General features: G+C 40.4%; 1 protein-coding gene across 4 annotated transcripts in view; it reads left to right on the forward strand.

Moving 5' to 3' along the window:
- Positions 1–683: 683 nt before the first annotated feature.
- COL11A1 (collagen type XI alpha 1 chain) overlaps positions 684–19,298 on the forward strand; it is a 236,045-nt gene continuing 217,430 nt past the window's right edge. For 3 of the 4 annotated variants that reach the window (XM_054037966.1, XM_054037968.1, XM_054037967.1), the window contains exon 1: positions 685–1,201. In XM_054037966.1, the coding sequence (XP_053893941.1) occupies positions 1,087–1,201 (115 nt within the window). In that variant the 5' untranslated portion in view covers positions 685–1,086. Of the gene's footprint in view, positions 1,202–19,298 lie in introns of all 4 variants that reach the window. The other variant, XM_054037965.1, reaches the window with a different exon arrangement.

Raw genomic sequence — 19,298 nt, forward strand, 5'->3', positions numbered from 1 at the left:
TAATGTGGAATACCCATATACACACAGACAGTGCAAAGGGAATTTGTCATAGATGGACTTTTAAATGTTGGGCCATCAGCCTGCCCCCTCCCTCCCCGTTTCAAGGCCTCTGCTGTGCATTCTGTTGGTTCCCCCCTTCCTTTGCTTCCTTAAACCTTGCCACACCGGAGTTCTTTTAAATACCCAAACCCTGCCTGGAAGCGTCCAGCTCGTGGGGAGCGGGGAAACGTGTCACTGCACCAGCTCTAGTAGCAGGCAGCGCCTTTTCTGACAGGGACGATCTAGGCATCGATCGTTCTCTAGGCTGGGTTATAACTTCAGCAGCGCAGACCAGTGGGAACCAGGGAGGGCACAGTGATCCTCTGACCCCCTCCCCCGTTCTTCTACCCCCCGCCTGCCCCCTCTTGCCTCCTATTCTGCCCCATCGCCCGCCCGCCTCTCGCGCTTTCTGCCCTGTCCCAGCCGCCCCTCCTCTGCCCCCACTTGGCTCGGGGAGCGGATTCCGGCAGGTCCGGGCTGAGCCACTGCCGCCCGGCTCCCAGGGCGGGGAGCGAGCAGGCTGGAGCCCGCTGCGGAGCGGACTGGCTGGGGCGCTGCTGAGCACTGAGGCTCCCTGCGGGCTGCTCCTGCAATTCCTTTCATTCCCCAAGTATTGATCTGCCCTGGCTGGGCGGCTCGAGGGGCTGGTCCAGCCTGCGGGGCCGAGGGAGGGCGGTCTGTGGGCTGCCGGAGGAGGCGTGCGATTGGCTTCTGACCTGCCGCTGGCTTGTCAGTTTGGGCTCCCGGGGGTGGCTGCCGAGTGCCTCTCGCCCAGCCCTCTGACGGGATGGAGCCTTTAGGGGGATGCCGTGCTCCTGGCATTTTGATTAAAGCCCCTCATCTCCCTGCAGTCTGAAGGCAGGGCACCGGGGGAGGAAGGAGCGGAGGGGGCCTGCACGGAGCAAAGAGAGGGACAAAAAGAAATCCCCTTTGGTGTTTCACGGATGGCTCTATAAGAGGCAGCATCTCTGGGAATACCGTGGAAGGGACGGAGCTGGTATAAATTGAAGGCGCCCGGAGTCCGGTTCACACTTGTGGGCGCCCAGCATGGAGATGCAGAGATGGTCCACAAGGTGGAAAACGAAAAGGTGGCTCCGGGACTCCACTGTAACCACACTCATCACTTTTACTTTCCTTCTCCAGGCTGCAGAGGTCAGAGGAGGTAAGAAAGAGACGGGAGCTGGGCGCTACCAGCCAGCCCCCCTCCCCAGCTGGGGAGGGAAATGCAGGACAATGCTGCCACCAGGTTTTAGTGGAAGACCTGTCAAATTAGATCCCCGCCCTGGGGAGGCGAAAATAATGGGGTGAGGAGTTAGCTCGGGGTGTTAAGCGCTGCTGGGAGCCTCTTTGCACAACCAGATATAGAGGCGCTTTTCTAAGGTGCTGATGATTTAAAGACCCCCACATCGACCTCTTTCTTGTAACTGCGCAAAGGGAGGAGGGGGCGAAGCAAAGCGGGTTTGAACACAGCTCTGTGTTTCCCCCACCACGAAATCCATTTTTAAAACCAACAGATGTTTCTGCGATTTTCAGCTCCATTGAACGTACCAAGTCATTAACCTGATAAAGTTCACCCAAAGTCTTGGCTAAAGTGTAACAAAAGTATCTGCACTCTCCTCCGAAGAGCGGGGAGATGGGGGAGGGGTATCTCAAGATTTCAAATACTTCTTAGTTCTTCTTTCTCTATTTTTCTTTGCAAAGATTTTTAATTGGCAAAATTTTTCCAAAACTCAGGGAAGAGAATATCTATTTTAAATGGGCCCTTTGGTAGCCCGACAACTCTCTCCCTGCGCGCCCTGCCAGGTGGGGTGTGCAGCTCCCAGTTGGAGAGCCGTAACTGACCGGGCGATCGGTTTGGGAGCTAAGGACTCTTACGTGGCACAGCAGGGAGGTCAGTGACAGGAGCTAGGCTCAGCACCTCAGCCTTGCACCGAGAAGCGGCTCCCCCCCCCCATTCCTTCCCGCATCCTTGGGGAAGAATGAATGGTCCGTTAGGTGTCTGTGGACATGGTTAGCAGGGTGCAATTCCTGGGATCTTGCAGACGAGCGAGAAGCCGCAATCCTCGCTCTCGGGAGGGGGAGCTCAGAAGGTAGGGAGGGCCCTGAGCTCACACGTCTGGGGGTGGGTGGGAAGGGGCGGGGCGCGCAGGGCATACCCCCAGTGCTCAACTGCAAGAGCTGCGCTCCTGCACAGATGCGTGGTAGGGTTAGGAGGAGCAACAACCGTTCCAGAAGCGTCCTGTTTGGGGACCTCAGTTGGAAACCAGAGGAACAGTCCGATTTTATGACCTTAAAAGATCTGCTTGCATATATGTGGAACTACACATATAACCTGGCTGTGCATTCTCCAGTGACTTTGAACTCCTAGCTGAATGGAAATGCCGCTTCTTCCCACTGCAATCTGCAGTAGGGATTAGGGTTTTCTTGTGGCAACCTTGCTGTTAGGGGGCCTCACAGCCTTAGGGGGCTGATGCTCCCAGAACAGAGTCCTGGTTATGTTTATATCATTATTTGTGACGAGATTTCCCCGTTTTTTGAAGAGAACAGTGGTGTCGTTTTCCACGTTTTGAGTCAACAGTAGTTATGATGGGGAGCACAGAAAGGTGAATAATCAAAGTTTCCATTCAGCATTTTGTACCTGGTCACCACTTGAATTGTGGCAGATCAATCAGTAATTCTGCCCCCTGCTGGTTTCATTTACAGTTTAGGGAGGAGGGGGCCAAATCCATCCTTGCTGCAATTCCAATGATTCCAGTGGAGTTACACCAAAGATAAGTCCCCCTCCCCCATCTAGCTGCAGGGGTTTGCGTACTCATTACTATATTGAAACTGAAGTTATTGAATGAGGGATACTGAAGACAAAGACTGGGTAGATTGTTTTTTAAACCTAATATGCCAATTGAATGTGAGCTGGAGATGATTCTTTGCAGCCTTCACTTCATAAGGTGTTTATGAAGACAAAGAAACTGAGTTCTGGGGTTGAATCTAGATTTTAAATGAAAATCTGAACCCAAGAAGCACTGATAAAAATTCAGCGCAAACTACTTGGTATTTACTGAAATAGCTTTAACAATAACAGGAGCACAGATTTGTGAAATTGATAGATTTACTAAAATAAAACCTGAGTGAAGAATTACTTTTAAAGTTCTTTCTCCATTCTAATGAAGCAAGGAAATACCAGAAATGTAAAATGACAGGGAGCCTCTTAATATTTCCACAGTTTGTGAGTTTTCCTGAAAACTGCTTGACAAGTAACACAGTAGTTTAAATGTTCAGAAACAGGGTATGCCATTTGCTTACAAACTGCTGGTAGCTGTGTGCTTAGGGCTCAGTCCAACTGTTACTGAAGTCAGTAAGAGTCTTTCCATTGACTTTTGTGGCAGTTGGATCTGGACTAATTTCCCAAATGAAGTATTAAGTTATTTCTGAATAGTCTTTTATGTGCTCCACTGTTATTTAAAAGACTTCAAAGATAAAAGAAAATAACATTCGCTAAAATCTAAGACTAAAATGCTCTCTTCAGTGACTGACACTTGAAAGGAGGAAAGAAAATATAGAAATAAAACTTTTGGACACATCATTGCAATGTTTCATCAGAATGCAGTATAAATCATATCTTTATAACTACATTAAGATTAGACCTGTGATTTTTATTTTATTGGGCTTCTCATAAACTGTCAGTTTTTAAAGCAAATTACACAATGTATTCATATAAAGTGTTAAACTTTATAGTAATTACTTTTTAAATAAGACACATTTCCTTCTATTTAGAAAGACCTCAACAAAATTCCTAAAAGACTTGACTTTTTCTTACAAATTGCTTTAATTTTTTTTTCCATAAAGAAAAATGATAGGTGCCTGTCCCAGTACGAATGAGGCTGGAGAATTCCTTTTTAGGCTCCTGAGGTTCTCCACCTTAAGGCAGAGAAAGCATAGAAATGCGAAGCAACTGAATGGGGAAAACAGTGAAATACATTTTGTCGCTTCAGTGCCCACTAACTTCTCAGCAACTCTTGTTAGAAAATATTTTTGCTTTATAACCTGGTACAAGTAAACAAAATACACTTTTAAAAGACTTTCTTTGATTCCCCCCACCTCCAGCCCCCTCACCTTTAAATACCAAATGTGTTGGCAGTGCATTTGGAATGAATAAACTCATTTAGTCAAAATGGCATGGCTTCAGCACTATAAATTTTTGTAAGGTCCTGGAGTCAATGCACTATTGTAATGTTGATTTAAATTTCATGAGCAAGAAATGAAAGAAAATCAACTTTTTTTTTAGCTTTTCTGGTAAATGGAAACCTTGCTATTCATCAGAGTACAGGACAATTCTGATTGAAAATGTGATTGGTCAGTTAAATAAAGAAAATAAATATATGAACTTCTGTTTAAGTAAATCCATGGATGACAGAGTATTCACTCGAATATATTGTAGGTGCTTTATTTCAGTCATCCCATTAGAATGCTCCCCAAACTTCCTTGGAAACCAGCAGGAGTTCTTGGTGCATAAGGAGTGGAGAATTGGGCCCATTACAATGGAAAAGGTGACTTTTTTCTAATATCCATACCCACCTAAAAGTATGTAATTCAGTTTTGAATGCCTATTGGGTCTCAATGGAAATGTAGCTCTTCAGCTTTCTCAAAAGAAAACTGTTTAATGTCTAATTATTATTAACCAATACAAAAATATTGATTTCAAATAGTAACTTGTAAATGTCTGGTCAGATCAGCTTATTAGCGATATAGCTCCCCTGTGCTGTTGACTGGCATGCTGTGTGTTAATGCTCAATTGTGAAATTGAACAATTTTCATGTCTCCTTTAATTTAAAATATAGTAAAATATTTGTAAAAGCCAGTTTAATCTTATTAAAAATACCATAACCTCCAAAGGGTAAAGAGAGAATAAATTTCCAAGCTTGAAAAAATGAGTTAAATTGATCAAACCATAGGAAGAATTGTTAAGAATAACTGTTGGTGGTCCCAGCTGAAAAGTTTGTTTGAGTCCCAGGGATCAGCAGGTGAAATGGTCCTATCTTCCCAGAATGTGCTGTCTGACCCTGCATGAATATGTCTGTTTTTTCTTTAGAAATATTGCAGAAATTCTAAATTAAAGGCTTTGTCTTAGACAGGCAACTGACAAAGAAATATGACTGGTATGTATTGTGATTCTGCAGACTCCAGTGCTTTATATTTAATTTACAAGGAGACCTGACAGAGTCCTGAAAGGACAATTCAGGCTATGTCTTTTTACTAGCTCTTTAGTACAAAAACAAAACAAAAAAACACTTCATATTTCCTAGCTTTATTTTTTGTCTTGTTTAAAATATATTATCAAGTCCAATATATATAAACACACAAATGTAACACACACAAGTGATACATATCTAAAATGTTCTATCTGTATCAATCTAGAAGCAATTGTCTGAATTGATAGTCTACACTAAAAAGAAAAAGCTTCCTTAACACAAAAACCTGCTCTTGGCTGTATGATGTTTTCTGACAAATTAAAAGGCTTTGTTTAAAAGAAAAACAAACAAACAAAAAACAAAAACAAAAAACCACTGGTAAAATTGGCATCTGCAGTATTTGTAGCAATAGGACCTTTAATTCCAAGAAAGGTAAAGCATAACAAAAGAACCATGGCATTATTGCTGAACTTAAGTTGCACCTAAAATGTGCTGGAGCAATTATGCTTCTTACAGATTATTATTATTATTTTTTGTATAGTGAGGAACAGTAGGGTTTCCATGTGCCAACAAGATCAAGAAGTTGCTTTTCTTTTCTCACTAGAGCTCTTTGCTTCTTTTCATAAGAAATTCTCTTAACATTCGTTAATTTATTGTTGTGCTGACTATTTGTTGATAATGGATGCAAATAAATGAAATGAACCTTGGGAGACATCTCTTGTGTTAAGAAAGTAGAGTCTCACAAAGTGATAAAGATTTGCCCTTTGGATGGACATGGAAGAGATGGGAAAATTAGCATTTACTGAAATTAAATGAACACGGATGCATCTGTAAATAGTTATAATTAGAGTACCAAGTTTTAAATACCATCTTTGCAAGCTATAAATATAATACATTAATTGTTGATCTCGTTATTTAAATACTAGCAGGAAGTGGCAGTATTTGAGTTCTTTCAGCACGTTATCACATGTAAGGGGACATAAAAACCTTTGTAAATTTTAGGCCTGGGATTTCTGTATATGTCAAAGTGTTAATGCATTCAGCATATGAAATAGAATTTTGTTTGGCAGAACTGGTATTAGGAGTGCATATTGTTTGCTACCAGGTTAAAATCAAGGATGCATAATAAAAACAAATACACAATAAAAAGTACAGATCCTGATCTTGCTGTCATTGAAGTTGATTGCAACTGAATTAAGTTCATAATGACTGTATAATATGGGTCAAATGCTGGGTCATCTTGCTCACTTGAAGAGTATTATTAAACTCTGAGTCTTACTCACCACATGTCCACCTTTAAGGTGAGCAGGATTTGGCCCAACACAAATACTAAAAATATTCTAGCAATCTAAATAGTTAATTATAATTTTGGAACAAGATTATTATTCAAGGTCTAAAGCCCATTTCATTGATGTCAGTGAGATGCAAAACTAGGGGCTGATTTGCTTGGCTTATAGTCATGAGGAGTTGTGCCATTGACTTCATTAGTTGTAGGATCAAATTCTCAAGCTGTGGGACTTTTAAAAGCAGAGCCTCAGTTCCTGCAAATGGTGTAGATACACTGAATTCAATGGAGCTACTCCAAATTTCACCAGTTGAAGTTCTGACCCTTAGATGCCTGTTCTTTTCTTCTAAAGATTTTCTATATATATAGTTGAACATGTACAAATATGCCACCTTCAAGACTGTAGTCTATAATCAGGATATTTTTGAAAGCTAAAAAAGTTTTCGATGAAATACCTCCTTTGTGTATCTACAAACATTTGGGTTCAGAAGACCCAATCTCTCATTTTTTATATTTAACTATTAGCCACATTTCTTACTAAGAAAAGGGACACTGTGTCTCTTGCTGTGCTGATCACCATTTTTAGGTTACCTTCTAACCTAAAAAATGGTGCTCAGCAGAGCCAGCATTATGGTAATGAGATTATGGTAATGGAGAAATGATATTCCAGGAATTTAATTTGTGTTTTGATGGTCTCAGAATGTCATGTCTGAAGGTACTGTCTCTATGAGCTAGTAGTTCTACTAAAGAACTTTATAGCTCAGCAAGTAAAAGAGGCCTCATCATGTTTAGACAGTGTGAGAATAAATTTTGATTTAATCAACCAATACTCTGATGTATACCAGGGGTATCTCCAGTGGAATCAATATTGAGCCAAATCCGCATTACTGCAAATTGGCATAAGACTTCAGTGGAATTAAAAAAATTTATACCAGCTGAACATCTGACCCAATATTGCACTAGTATAAAAATAGCGTAAGAAATCTCAAAGTCAGATTGAGGTAATGCATGCTCTGTTTTAATGAATGCTGCTAATCATATGAAATAACCAATATACTTAGTCTAAAAGAAGGTCTTATTGTAAATAATGAAGAAGCCACTGTTTAGGCAAAATATGTGAAGTATTAATGAAACCTCAACCTCAAAAATGTAGGTTACACTCCATGTCTAGACCATTTTGGTCAGTAATGAAAACCTAAAAGGGTACTCCTTAATTCCTGCAGAAATATTTCAGCTAAATGACTGATACTTTCAAGCTAACATCATTAAAGGTCTGATCCTGCAGTTTATACACAGGCAATTCTTACATTGACCTCAATGTGAGACCTGAGTAGGGTTTTTACTACATGTGTTTTACATTTTTGGGCTCTGCGAAGAGACAATTACTTGTTCATGGTCACCTAAAATAAATCAAATAGCTTCACAGTGTGCTTTCATTTTCTTTGAATTATAATTTAAGAATGTTGAATGAATTAAGAGAGCTCTGCAATGGCCTAACTGCTCCTGACGAAGTCAGTGGTAGAATTCTCAGTGTTGGACTTCTGTGAAACAGTGTTAGGCCAGTTCTGAGTACTTTTGAAAGAGCCCACCTGTTAGTGAAGTAAATATTTAAAGCATTCCTGTATGCATCTGGATAATCTGTTCTTCATATGCAACCAAATATTGAAGTGATCTACAACAGTGTCCTACCCCTCGTGGATATGCCATCAGCCCCTGGCATTTTTATCTGAATGCTCTTTAAGGTAATATGCAATAAAACTAGTGATTAAAAGAACTACATTTCTCACCTATAAGTAGCAGTCATGGGTCAAAATCTTAAACCTGGGTGCCTAAAGTTAATCTCTTAAATTCATATTTAGGCATCTAGATAAGGATAAACTGATTTTCAGAGTTGTTGCACACCCTCTCCAACTAGATAATTTAGACTTCATTTCTAAAACTTGAAAATTAACTTCTCTGTGCCTCATTTTCCGAGTCTGTGAAATAGGGCAAATCCTAAATATTCACTTTTGTAAAGCACTTTGGGATGGGCAGATGAAACATAATAATAATAATAATAATTAATAAAGTGTTTATGTTTGGTACTGCAGATTAAACATACTAAGCATTAATATTAATTACTGTTTATGTTTCCTTTGCCCATCACAATTGTCCTTGGGTGCATGTACAACATTAAAAACTACTCCGATATAAACATAAAAAAAGATGAATAGGGTCACTGCATTACAAAACCAGCAACCACCCTTATATGGCAAATGCCTGTACTAGTACATGCATTTTGAACTGTACCCTAAATGCCAACAGACTCAGAGTCTGTTCAACCAGAGAGGGACGTGAATCGAAAAGTCAAGGACTTTCCATTGAAAATGCTCTACCTCTAGCTAACCATATCAAAATTGAGAGCTGTTAGTAAATGCTCCCCCATTGATTAACTAGTTATTGGCTACTTAGGGTCTGTCCTGTTATTGAAGGTCAGTTTTAGCTATTAAACTAAACTGTTTGCTAAATGTTTACAGAATTAGAGATCAGGCTGATAATATAATCTTTGAGAAGTAATGCAAAAAGAAGAACTGCTTAAAACAGAGCTTGAAAAATGGTAGCCAAAATAAACCTGTATAAAAGCTTTCATACAATAGGCATTTCAGTTTTTCTTCTGCCCCCCACATTTCTCTCTTATTCTGGACTGCACTGTACAGACACAGAGCATGGGCAGCGACAATTCAAGTTACCCTGTTCTCCCCTACCAATGTGTCTCATTAATCACTATGAGAGAAAGGATAGTTTAGACTCCAGGCCCATTCAATCTTTGGCCTTTCTGAGAAGATGATCAAAACTGGTGCCAGATAAAACCTTTTGTAATAGTAGTTTTTATTATTTGGATATGTGCCCAATAGGAGCTGGCCTAGGGCCATTAGCTTACTTCATAGATAATATTACAATCTAATGGCAGTGTCCTAAGCACCTAGAACCTTGGACGGGTGGTGAAAAACAGAGGCCAAGATTTTAGAAAACTAGGACCCTAAATTTAGGCTCTTATGTCTTTAAGTAATAGTTTTCAGAGTAGCAACCGTGTTAGTCTGTATCCGCAAAAAGAAGAACAGGAGTACTTGTGGCACCTTAGAGACTAACAAATTTATTAGAGCATAAGCTTTCGTGGCTACAGCCCACTCTATATGCATCCGAAGAAGTGGGCTGTAGTCCACGAAAGCTTATGCTCTAATAAATTTGTTAGTCTCTAAGGTGCCACAAGTACTTCTGTTCTTTTTTAAGTAATAGTGTGATTTTAAAAAGTACTGAGCACTCAGCACCTCATATTTAGAAACCTAAATATGTACCTAAGTGTCTAATTTTAGGCACCCATTTCTGAAAGTCTTGGCCATAAATAATAAATACCTGAAGACTTTTCATCAATATTCACTGGGTATGGATGTTTTTAAACTCTTAGAATCTCACTGCTGAATGGTAGCTAGCCTTTTAATAGGGTTAAAAATCAAATAAAACAAGAGTAAACTGTAAAAAAAACCTAAATTTAGGAATGAAGAAAGATTAGTAAGTCCACCCTCTGAGTTCTGGTTTGTAATGAAGTTTTGAGATAATTCCAACAAAACGGTTTGCCGACATAATGTAACTGTATTTACTAAGGAACAATACAAAGTAAAAAACAAACAAAAAACATTTCAGAAGCTAATATTATTGGGCCAAATTAATCTCTTGTGTACTCCAGGGACAAATCTGGCCTACTGTGTTTAGTGGCTCCAACTCTTACACTCTATTTAGGATGTGGCATTTCTAATGAATTGGTACTTAAACATTGATTGTGAGGACATTATTGATGAATAACTGCAAAATCAAGAGGAAAATCAATATCTGTCCAATATAGTTCATTCTGTATGAAAGAGAAAAAAGTTCAACAAACTGCAAAAATATATTGGACAACTCAGTGTACAGCTTCCTGTCTCTCCTTTTTCTTTTTTCTTTTTGTATCTATGTAAAGTAATTGAATCCTGGTAAAATTGTTTATTGTCATTTATTAATAGATCTATTTAAAAGGTGGAAGCCTTATACATAATTTAGGTGACGAGGGTCTAGTACTTTTCCCCAAATGGGGAGTATATTGTCTGATTCTCTCACAGAACTGAAGAGAACAGAGCTAAAGATTTACCAGCCCAAAAACTAATTGCTAAGAGGATTTCAACACCTATATTTTATTAGGCACTTGAGCAAAGAGATACATTTTTAATCTAAGTATAGTCAGGTTCAGGCTCGGTGAGATTTCTGATGAGAATGAATTCCCGATCCAGAGGGCTGCCACTACAATTATCTTATTGTCAGAGATCCCTTCCTTCTATATGCAGCTGAGGTGATATGGGATAAGGAAAGAGGTAATCTTCAACATAACTCTATCCTAGAGCATTATAATGCTCAGTCACTAGCACTTTTAATTGAATCTGAAAATGCAGCGAAGGGGCAGATTACAATGTGCTGAAATTAGTTTGCCCTACCTAAAATGTAGATAACCAAATTCTTCACAAGCTAAAGCTTTTAAGTGGTCTTTGGCTGTGGCAAGATCCATGTGTGTGGGCGGGGGGGAATCAACATGGTGGGACTTCACAAGTGAGAAGAACAATTGCCCATCATAGGCTTCTGGGATGTCTCTTAAAGGAATGATCAAAGCCAATGAAAAGAAATTTTGTCCCAGCCACAGGATCCTCAGTCAAGAAAGCAACACTTCCTCAGTCAAGTGCATTGAGGGCTACTGATGGATTTAATAGGATTAGTATGGATATTTGACCTCAGTCCATTGCCTTGAGTCACTGTTGACCATGAAGACTATCTGTCCAAATCCAGGTCTGAAACACAATTGACTAAGAGCCAGATTATTGGAGAATATCCACTGGTGATGGAGTTGTCTTATAACCAGCTTCTCAATGACCATCCCCAGGAAGGTGGAGTGGGGTTAGGTACTGGTTGGTAACTGACAAGCCTGTTAAAGTGAAGAAAGGTGTTTTTGAGCAGGGATCAGACCACAGCACTTTGAAGATTTACTCTTCTTCAAATAATAATTCCCAACAGTGAAGTGCCCAGGTATTCTATATTGTCTTTCTCTAGACAGGAGTAGCAAGGCTCTGAGCTTGGATCAATCTCTTGTTTTGCAGCAAAAGCAGACAAAGATATTGTGTCCAAGATATTGTGTAGGTAGTTGATATGAATGTTAAAAAATGGGTTGAGGTGATAAGTGGTTTATTTACCTAGTTGTAAAGGATGTGATATACACATATTAACTATCAAAGGGGTAGCCATGTTAGTCTGGATCTGTAAAAGCAGCAAAGAGTGCTGTGGCACCTTATAGATTAACAGACGTATTGGAGCATGAGCTTTCGTGGGTGAATACCCACTTCTTCAGATGCATGTCCACAGGACTCTTTGCTGCTTTTACACATATTAACTGCTCAGAATGATTGGGCCAGAACCTCAGCTAGTATAAAACAGTGCAGCTCCATTAGCCAACTGAGGATCAATCCCATTGGTATGTATATGTACATGGTCCACTAAGGATGACACATTACACTTACTTTAGTTATTACTGATAGCTTGAGTCAAGCAAATCTTATTCAGTTGTTATGGTGACATGATTTTATCTCTCTCTAAGTATTATAGTGGAACCCAAGAATGTGACTGTCAGGGTTTTTCTTACGCTTTGTAGTAAAAATCCATTTTAGGTTGAAAGTCAACAGACCCTTGGCCCAAATATTATTGTTTTAAACTGATTAAAAATAGTTTTCCAACTTTCATGTAAAGCACAGAAGCTATTACTCAAAAATGTGTAATTATTTAATGGGAAAAGCTACTGATCATTGGACATGGAACTTTTTACCTCTAGCTTACCACTTTGAATACAGCCCAGGTTGGTAGGCAAGGATGGATGGCATAGATTTGATAAGTTCTGTGAAATTTTTGGAAGGCTCATATCACAAAACTACCACCTTAACTAGCACTAGTTGTACCATTTTTGCCACCGCAACAGAGGGACCAAATACTTAATAGGCATAGAGACTGAAAACCTTTCATCCTTGGAAACTTGCATTGCTGTTGCCTCTGCTACAGTTGTTCAGTGACTAGAAAGAAGATTCCAGTCTCCACCATTGTAAATCCAGAAATTTTCTTGACCACTAAGTTACTAAAATAAAATTAGTCTTAAAGCATGGTTATAGTCAGATACTATCACCTTCTTAACTCAAAATATCTGCCCCCTTTGTAAATCCAAAGTAATATCTGCATACGTTAGAGAATAAAATACATTTGTGTTACCTTTTAGTCCTTCCGAAAATACACAACCATGGGAGGGTTAATTAGGTTTTCTTATAGTTTTAGAATCTTAATGATGGCTGCTTATGCATGAACTAGACAGTCCGTCTTTCTGATCCCAGATTGAGTTTGCAGAAATCACAGTTAGAGATAACATTCTTGTAAACCGAGAATATTTAATATAGCACCACTCAAAGGTAATAGCCATCTCTTCTTGCCTTTAACTTGAAAAAAATCCAGAAATTCCATAAAGCACACCAAACTTCAACAGTGTAAATTCTCATGACTTTGTTACAACCACTCCCCTTTTTGGTTGTTTTTTTGTCTAACATAGTGCTCTATGTTCACCTACAGGGAGCATTCCCACAAAGGGCATGGAGTTTCATTGGTTTAAACTAACCAAGTATGCCTCAGATGCTCCTGTCAGACAGGCTGTGGGGATTTCCTTCTCCTTTTCCAGTCTATGAATGTGAAGCTCCAGATCCCTTGGAGGATCAGCTAGAGGCACAAGCCATCTGGATGGAGGAAGTGAGCTTCTTTATTGCTGCATGGCTCCCCCAGCACTCTGACACCCCTTTGATAGCATGATTCCTGTACTGGCCCTGCCCTGGCACCTCCTACACATGGAGTTTCCTCAGTGAGGAGGGGAAAACCACACACATTAACCGAGACTGTAGGCCACATATTGGGGCAGAAGGAGGTGGGGGAAAATAGGTTTCTCTCATATTTGTGTGTAAGGCGCTGTGTATATTTATGGCACTATAAAATACTAAATATGAAGACCCATGGTCTGCTGCCATTACCAACAATGAGTAGTACATAACTCCTAGAATAGTCCCACTGAAATCAATGGTACTGCTTGCAGAATAAGATACTATGCAACATGAATAGAGGTATTGGAATCTTGCTCCAAAGGAGTAATTATAATAATACAGGCCAGATTCTTAACCCCATACACATGTTGTGTAGAAGTTAATGGAGGGCAAGATACTATTCTCTGTGAGTAAGGGGATCAGAGTCTGCTCCAAAGATGGAATCCTATCGTCATTTTTACAAAGTCACTTTTCAAAGTATAAATGCCCTTTATTTTTTTAAATGAAATTATACTGGTTATTAATCCATAAGAAGTAGTAGGGCACTGTGCATTTTTAAAAAATCATTGTATCTGTGGGAAATCTAGTGCTGGAAGTGGTGACCAAAAAACCACCCCTTCTTATCTCTTTTCCCCCAAAAGGGCTAGATTCACCTGTACACTCCATGTACTTTGTGCTGCTCTGGCAATGTAAAATTGTTGGAAACCAAATTTAAGTGGCCGGTTAATTTGAGTTTATGTCTCATTTGTCTCACCAGAGTGGTGCAGAAAAGTCAGATGGTACTGGTGACTCTGGCCCAAAATATAAATAGAAACATAATGTAATTTTTCCAGGAATTGAAAATTTATCATAGAAAACTATTTCTGTGAAGGCTGAAAAAGTGACAGCATGATAAAATGGCCAAGTCACTGGCTGTGAATTAACATCCACTAAAGGGTACTTTAATTCAAGGGACAATTGTATTTCATATAAAATAAAAGTTTTGTTCCATATATGTTTTATTACATCCTTTAAATTTCTCTTTGCCCTAAATGTGCTGCAGTGTTAATGACCCTTTAATAAGATCACTCTGCTTTAAATTCAGAGGGTTGTGTGAGTATCTGGCTATACCGAAAGAAAGACAGGAGATATTTGACATGGGTTTAATCATGCTGCAACTTTATTATTAGATGTCTGGGACTACCCGGCAGATAAAAGCGTACAGTGAAGGTAACCCCATGTTTTCCATAATTACCCGGGGGCTTTTACCAGCCCCCCTTCTTTTTTTCATTCAAGTCCCTACAGCAAATTTATTGCTCCGACCTTACCATACCTCGGAGGCTTCCGTCAGCTCCTCCTCTTTTCCATCCAGGTCACTCCAGCAAATCCATTGTGGGACCTTACCATCCCCCCCTCATAGAAGGGATAAGGTGGGCTATAAGAATGGGGGGGGGTTGACTCCCTGCTGTACCAATCATAGGAGTCCCCAACCGCCCCCCATTCATTCCTTTAACAAACACCTCTTTTAAAGTCCTTTTCCAAGCCATTTATCCGGTCACTGTATACCTTTCCTATGGAGTACCTGCACTGGACATCCGCCACAAGGAGGTGCCCCCCTGTCCCCCAACCCAGTTGGGTTCCCAGACATCTTTTACTACCCCTCCTTCTAAATTGGCCAAAACAAATGGGTTCCCAGGTTTTACGGGGGAACCCCATACTCCTTGAATAATTTGGTGCCCCAGAGTGACCAAATTGCTGAGCCTCTTAAGACCCCAAGAGATTTGGCCACTCCCCTGTTAGAATCTGCCGAGCCTCGTCCACCCAGTTGGCGCTCCACGGCTCTCAGCCAGACCATGCGTGAATGCACGTCTGACAACACAGATCTGCATCAAGTACCTTCTTGTTCTGGGCAGTAATTGAACTCCTTTACACATTCCCAAATAGTGTTCTCTAATGTGTGCCACATCATGCCAGTGACTGCTGACGGGCCCCTCAGCACACAGCAGTGGCATGAGCTGGCCCAATAACATGCTTCTCCTTCCACGTCAACACAGTATTGTCCCATCCTGGACCTCGGTTGCCAACCCTTAAGGCCACTAGGATGTCTGCCTATTCACATAAGCAAAACAATCCTGTGCCCACTGACCGACACCACCTCGTCCATGGCTGGTCTGCCCCCATCTGGAATGGAATGACAGCACATTAACGGTGACTGACCACCCGCGGTTGCTCCATGTAAAAGGAAGGCTCCAGGCCCAGGGCTGCACCTTTTAAACCCCTCCATTCCTAGGGGATGAGTCAGCGACCACACTATCCCTTTTGCAGCAGTTTTCATTTTTCTCCCCACCTCCAAGCCATAAAGCACCGTTCCCTTTTTTTGGTCATCCAGTCAAACACCCCTCTGCTTAAAGGTGCAGGGCAATCACTCTTAATCAAGAGCATCTCCAGCAGTAATCCAGATGCCAGTTCAGCAGCCATCTTGAATACAAATGGTAAAATCTTCCTCAATATTTAAAGTCTCTGGGCCTGATTCTGATCTCACACCATTTTTTTGCTGGTGTAACTCCACTGACTTCTAGTTGTTACTGGTTTACGTTTGTGTAACCTCCCCACACAAAAAAATCTTCAATGGAGTTACGCTAACAGAGAAGTTGATCTTTTATTCCTACTCAGAATACGGTTCTGCACATTCAGTTGTTCCTCAAAGCTGTTAATATTTTTATATTTGTACCATTCTGGTTCATTTTACTCCATGGTTTTTGTTTAGTCCAGTGTGCAACAAGCCTAAAAAGCAGTGGAAGATAACAAAGTGTGCCCTAAATGCTACATTCAGTATGGAATACTGTGGACCAAATCCTGCTCTCAGTTACACCACTGTAAATCTAAATACCTTCACTAACTGAATGGAGTTACTTCAGACTTACTCTGGTAACTAAGAGTAGAATTTGCCCCTGTAAATTTAAATCTGTCAAATACAGAGGTGTTTGTGCTCTAAAGACACTATGTCATTAAGGTTCTTGTGCTTTAGCCTAGGATATTGGGCACCTAGTCTCCAGCTAACTAGTCAAAACTTCCAAACAAACTGAAAAAAGCTGATGGATGGAAGATAGACAGAAACATATGACCCTTGCTCACATACTGAGATTGTTTTTAAGGAGAGTAAAATGATTGTCAAAAACTATCAATACACCCGTAAGGAATTTAAACAATACAGTCCTCCATGTCCTCTCAGCAAATCCAACAATATGAAACTTTTCTCTCATTATTCCTGCATAACATCCATTAACATCCATGGAAGTTACACTTCTGGAGAGAATAAGTCCCTTTGTGCCAAATCCTACCCCCTTGAATGGTACAGAGGTGCTGCAGAACTCTGCATTATGATATTTAGTGGGAAGCAGAATCTCTTTGGCTAGGTTCTCCATTGTCTGGTAACCAGCACAATGGAAACTTGTTTTTCCATTGTGATCTGGGCCTCAGGAGGGCAGGATTTGCCTCTTAAGATCTAAAGCTGTGGACATCCTTGGGTTTAGATCTTTCTGCATGTGATTGCTTAGTCCATGTAGGGTCCGATTGAAGCCATTGGGACTCCTTGTGGCTGTAAGGCATTGTGTGAGCAGCTCCATTTGCAAGGTCAGGGACTTGTACAGGTTTGTACTTATTTTGCCAGTTTACCACAGCAACCATAGAACCAAATTTTCAGATGTGGTATTTAAATTTTGCATGCTCAATTATAGTTTTTTCAAAGAGGCCCAGGCACCCATTTTGTGCATCTGAACAGTGATCTGTGCATGCATTTTTAATGGTTTGGTATTTTCTTACAGTCCCATCCCCAGACACCAAATCAGAAGCCATGTACTACCTGGATGCAATAGTGTGATATGACATAATATTTATTTGCATTTTTCGTTAGCTTTTTTTGTCCTAGGAGAAGTAAACAGACAGGGGTGAATTTCAAATACACTCCATTGCTAGTGAAAACCTTGTCTCATTTCAATGCCAGCTGGAGAAATTGTACCAGAAGAGTACCACCCAGAGTCAGACTGAGCAAGAGTCCCTTTAAGGAAGCTTTTGTGAGAGGGTCTATCACAGGCTATCTACTGAAGCAATGGAATGTCCTGCAAAATTAAGATCAGTTAAAACTGAAAAACATAGAAACTTGGAGGGTCCTTAGTATCTCAGGTTTCCTCATACAGGCAAGTGTTGAATGATATCAGCCAGGTCCAGATTAACCAATGTGCATTTGGGGCACTTGCATAGGGCCCCACTTCAGGGAGGCTCTCAACAACCGGGGAAAAACCCAAATCAATAAGCTGAGTGCCACTGCGCCCCCGTGAGCCATGTAGTAATGCTACTCACTCAGATTTGGCCCCGCCATCCCACTATTATGATGGAGGGGTGGCCGGGCCAAACCAGAGCAGGACTGTAGCACTGTGACCCCGGTGTGCCTGGTTAAAACTTCATTCACTCAAATTTGGCCTCTTCTCCATCATGACAGAAGTGTCAGAGCCAAATCTGAGTGAGTGGTGCTGCAGGGTGGCTATGGGCCCACACGTCTACCATAACCTCTGAACTATCAGACCACTTTTCACACCACCCTATCCTTCACCCAGAAAATCTGATGTCCGTTCTTGCCCTCCTCCCCCCAGGCAAGGGATATTTCCCTGTAGGCTGAATACCTCTGTTCTAGAGAGTGAAAAGGGGGGGGCAGTACATTGAAGTTTTGTCTAGGGCGGCAATTGTTTTGTACATCACAAACTGTGACTAGTTTAAGGAATGTACCCCTACACCCCTCAGCAATTTCCATAGTGCACAGGGTCCCAAAATTCGTTATAAAGAGATTTCCTCCTGCAGATTCCTAGGCCCAGATGAATAAGGCACTACGTTTTATACATTTCTTTGTAGGTTTACCAGGGAACTTTCTTTTCTCATTTTGGATTACCATTTCTTTTAAAGTTTAATAATCAGGTGCTTTTGTATTTTCTGTTATGCCAGGCAAAGTGGTGGTCACCCCAACATATGTCATAAAACAGATAAGGTTAATTTGTTACTCATGGTCAACTTTTATTTAGCAAAACAGCTATATCTTTATTGCAGATGGCCAAATTATTTGTTTTGAGTAAGTTTCCCTATTTGCAAATTGTTGTGAACAAGCTTGCTATGTTTGCTATCCAAATTATTTGACTAACAGTTTGTGGAAATAAATTTCATCTTCTGGGCTGTTTGGAAAGTATTCAGTTTTGACTATCTGCTGTTTGTGGTGTGTGAGCCATCACCTATATCACCTGATATCGCTCTGCTCCCCGACTGACACTTTTTAAGCAGCAGAACAACAAACGATGAATGCTCTTTTTTTGTGTCTTGCTGACATTCCAATTCAGCTATTCAATAAACAACCATTACCCAAACAGTAATGAGAAAGAAGTCTGTAGAATTGTCTGCAAACAGCAAAAGGGGCACAAAACTAGTTGAACTAAGCAGCCATTTGGAATTTGAATGATATTCATATTTATTGATTCTACAGTATTTTTAACAGCTCTAATCATTATGTACATTACAAAAACCACCAATCAGTTATTGAAGAAACAGTTTGGCCAACCCTTTTATGGTCGTAGAAGTGCATTGGCATGTCTCCCATATGAGTAATGGGACAGTTCAGTGAATATATATCATGTTCATTGAAATTAATAAGAATGATTTTATAAGGCATAAGCCAAGGTTTACAAAGGTAAAGCTGGTATTTTTAGATTTTGTGCAATGATTTTGATTATTTAATGTTGAAACTTAGCTTTTCAGAATGTTTAAATTTAGTTTTAGGAAAATGTAGAATAGATATCTTTTATTTGTAGCAGGTGTACATTTAGGGATTCTTTCAGGATGTATTAACTTGTGATAAACATTCAATATTGT

The sequence above is a fragment of the Malaclemys terrapin genome, chromosome 8, assembly GCF_027887155.1.
Source record: "Malaclemys terrapin pileata isolate rMalTer1 chromosome 8, rMalTer1.hap1, whole genome shotgun sequence".
NCBI lineage: Eukaryota > Metazoa > Chordata > Testudines > Emydidae > Malaclemys > Malaclemys terrapin.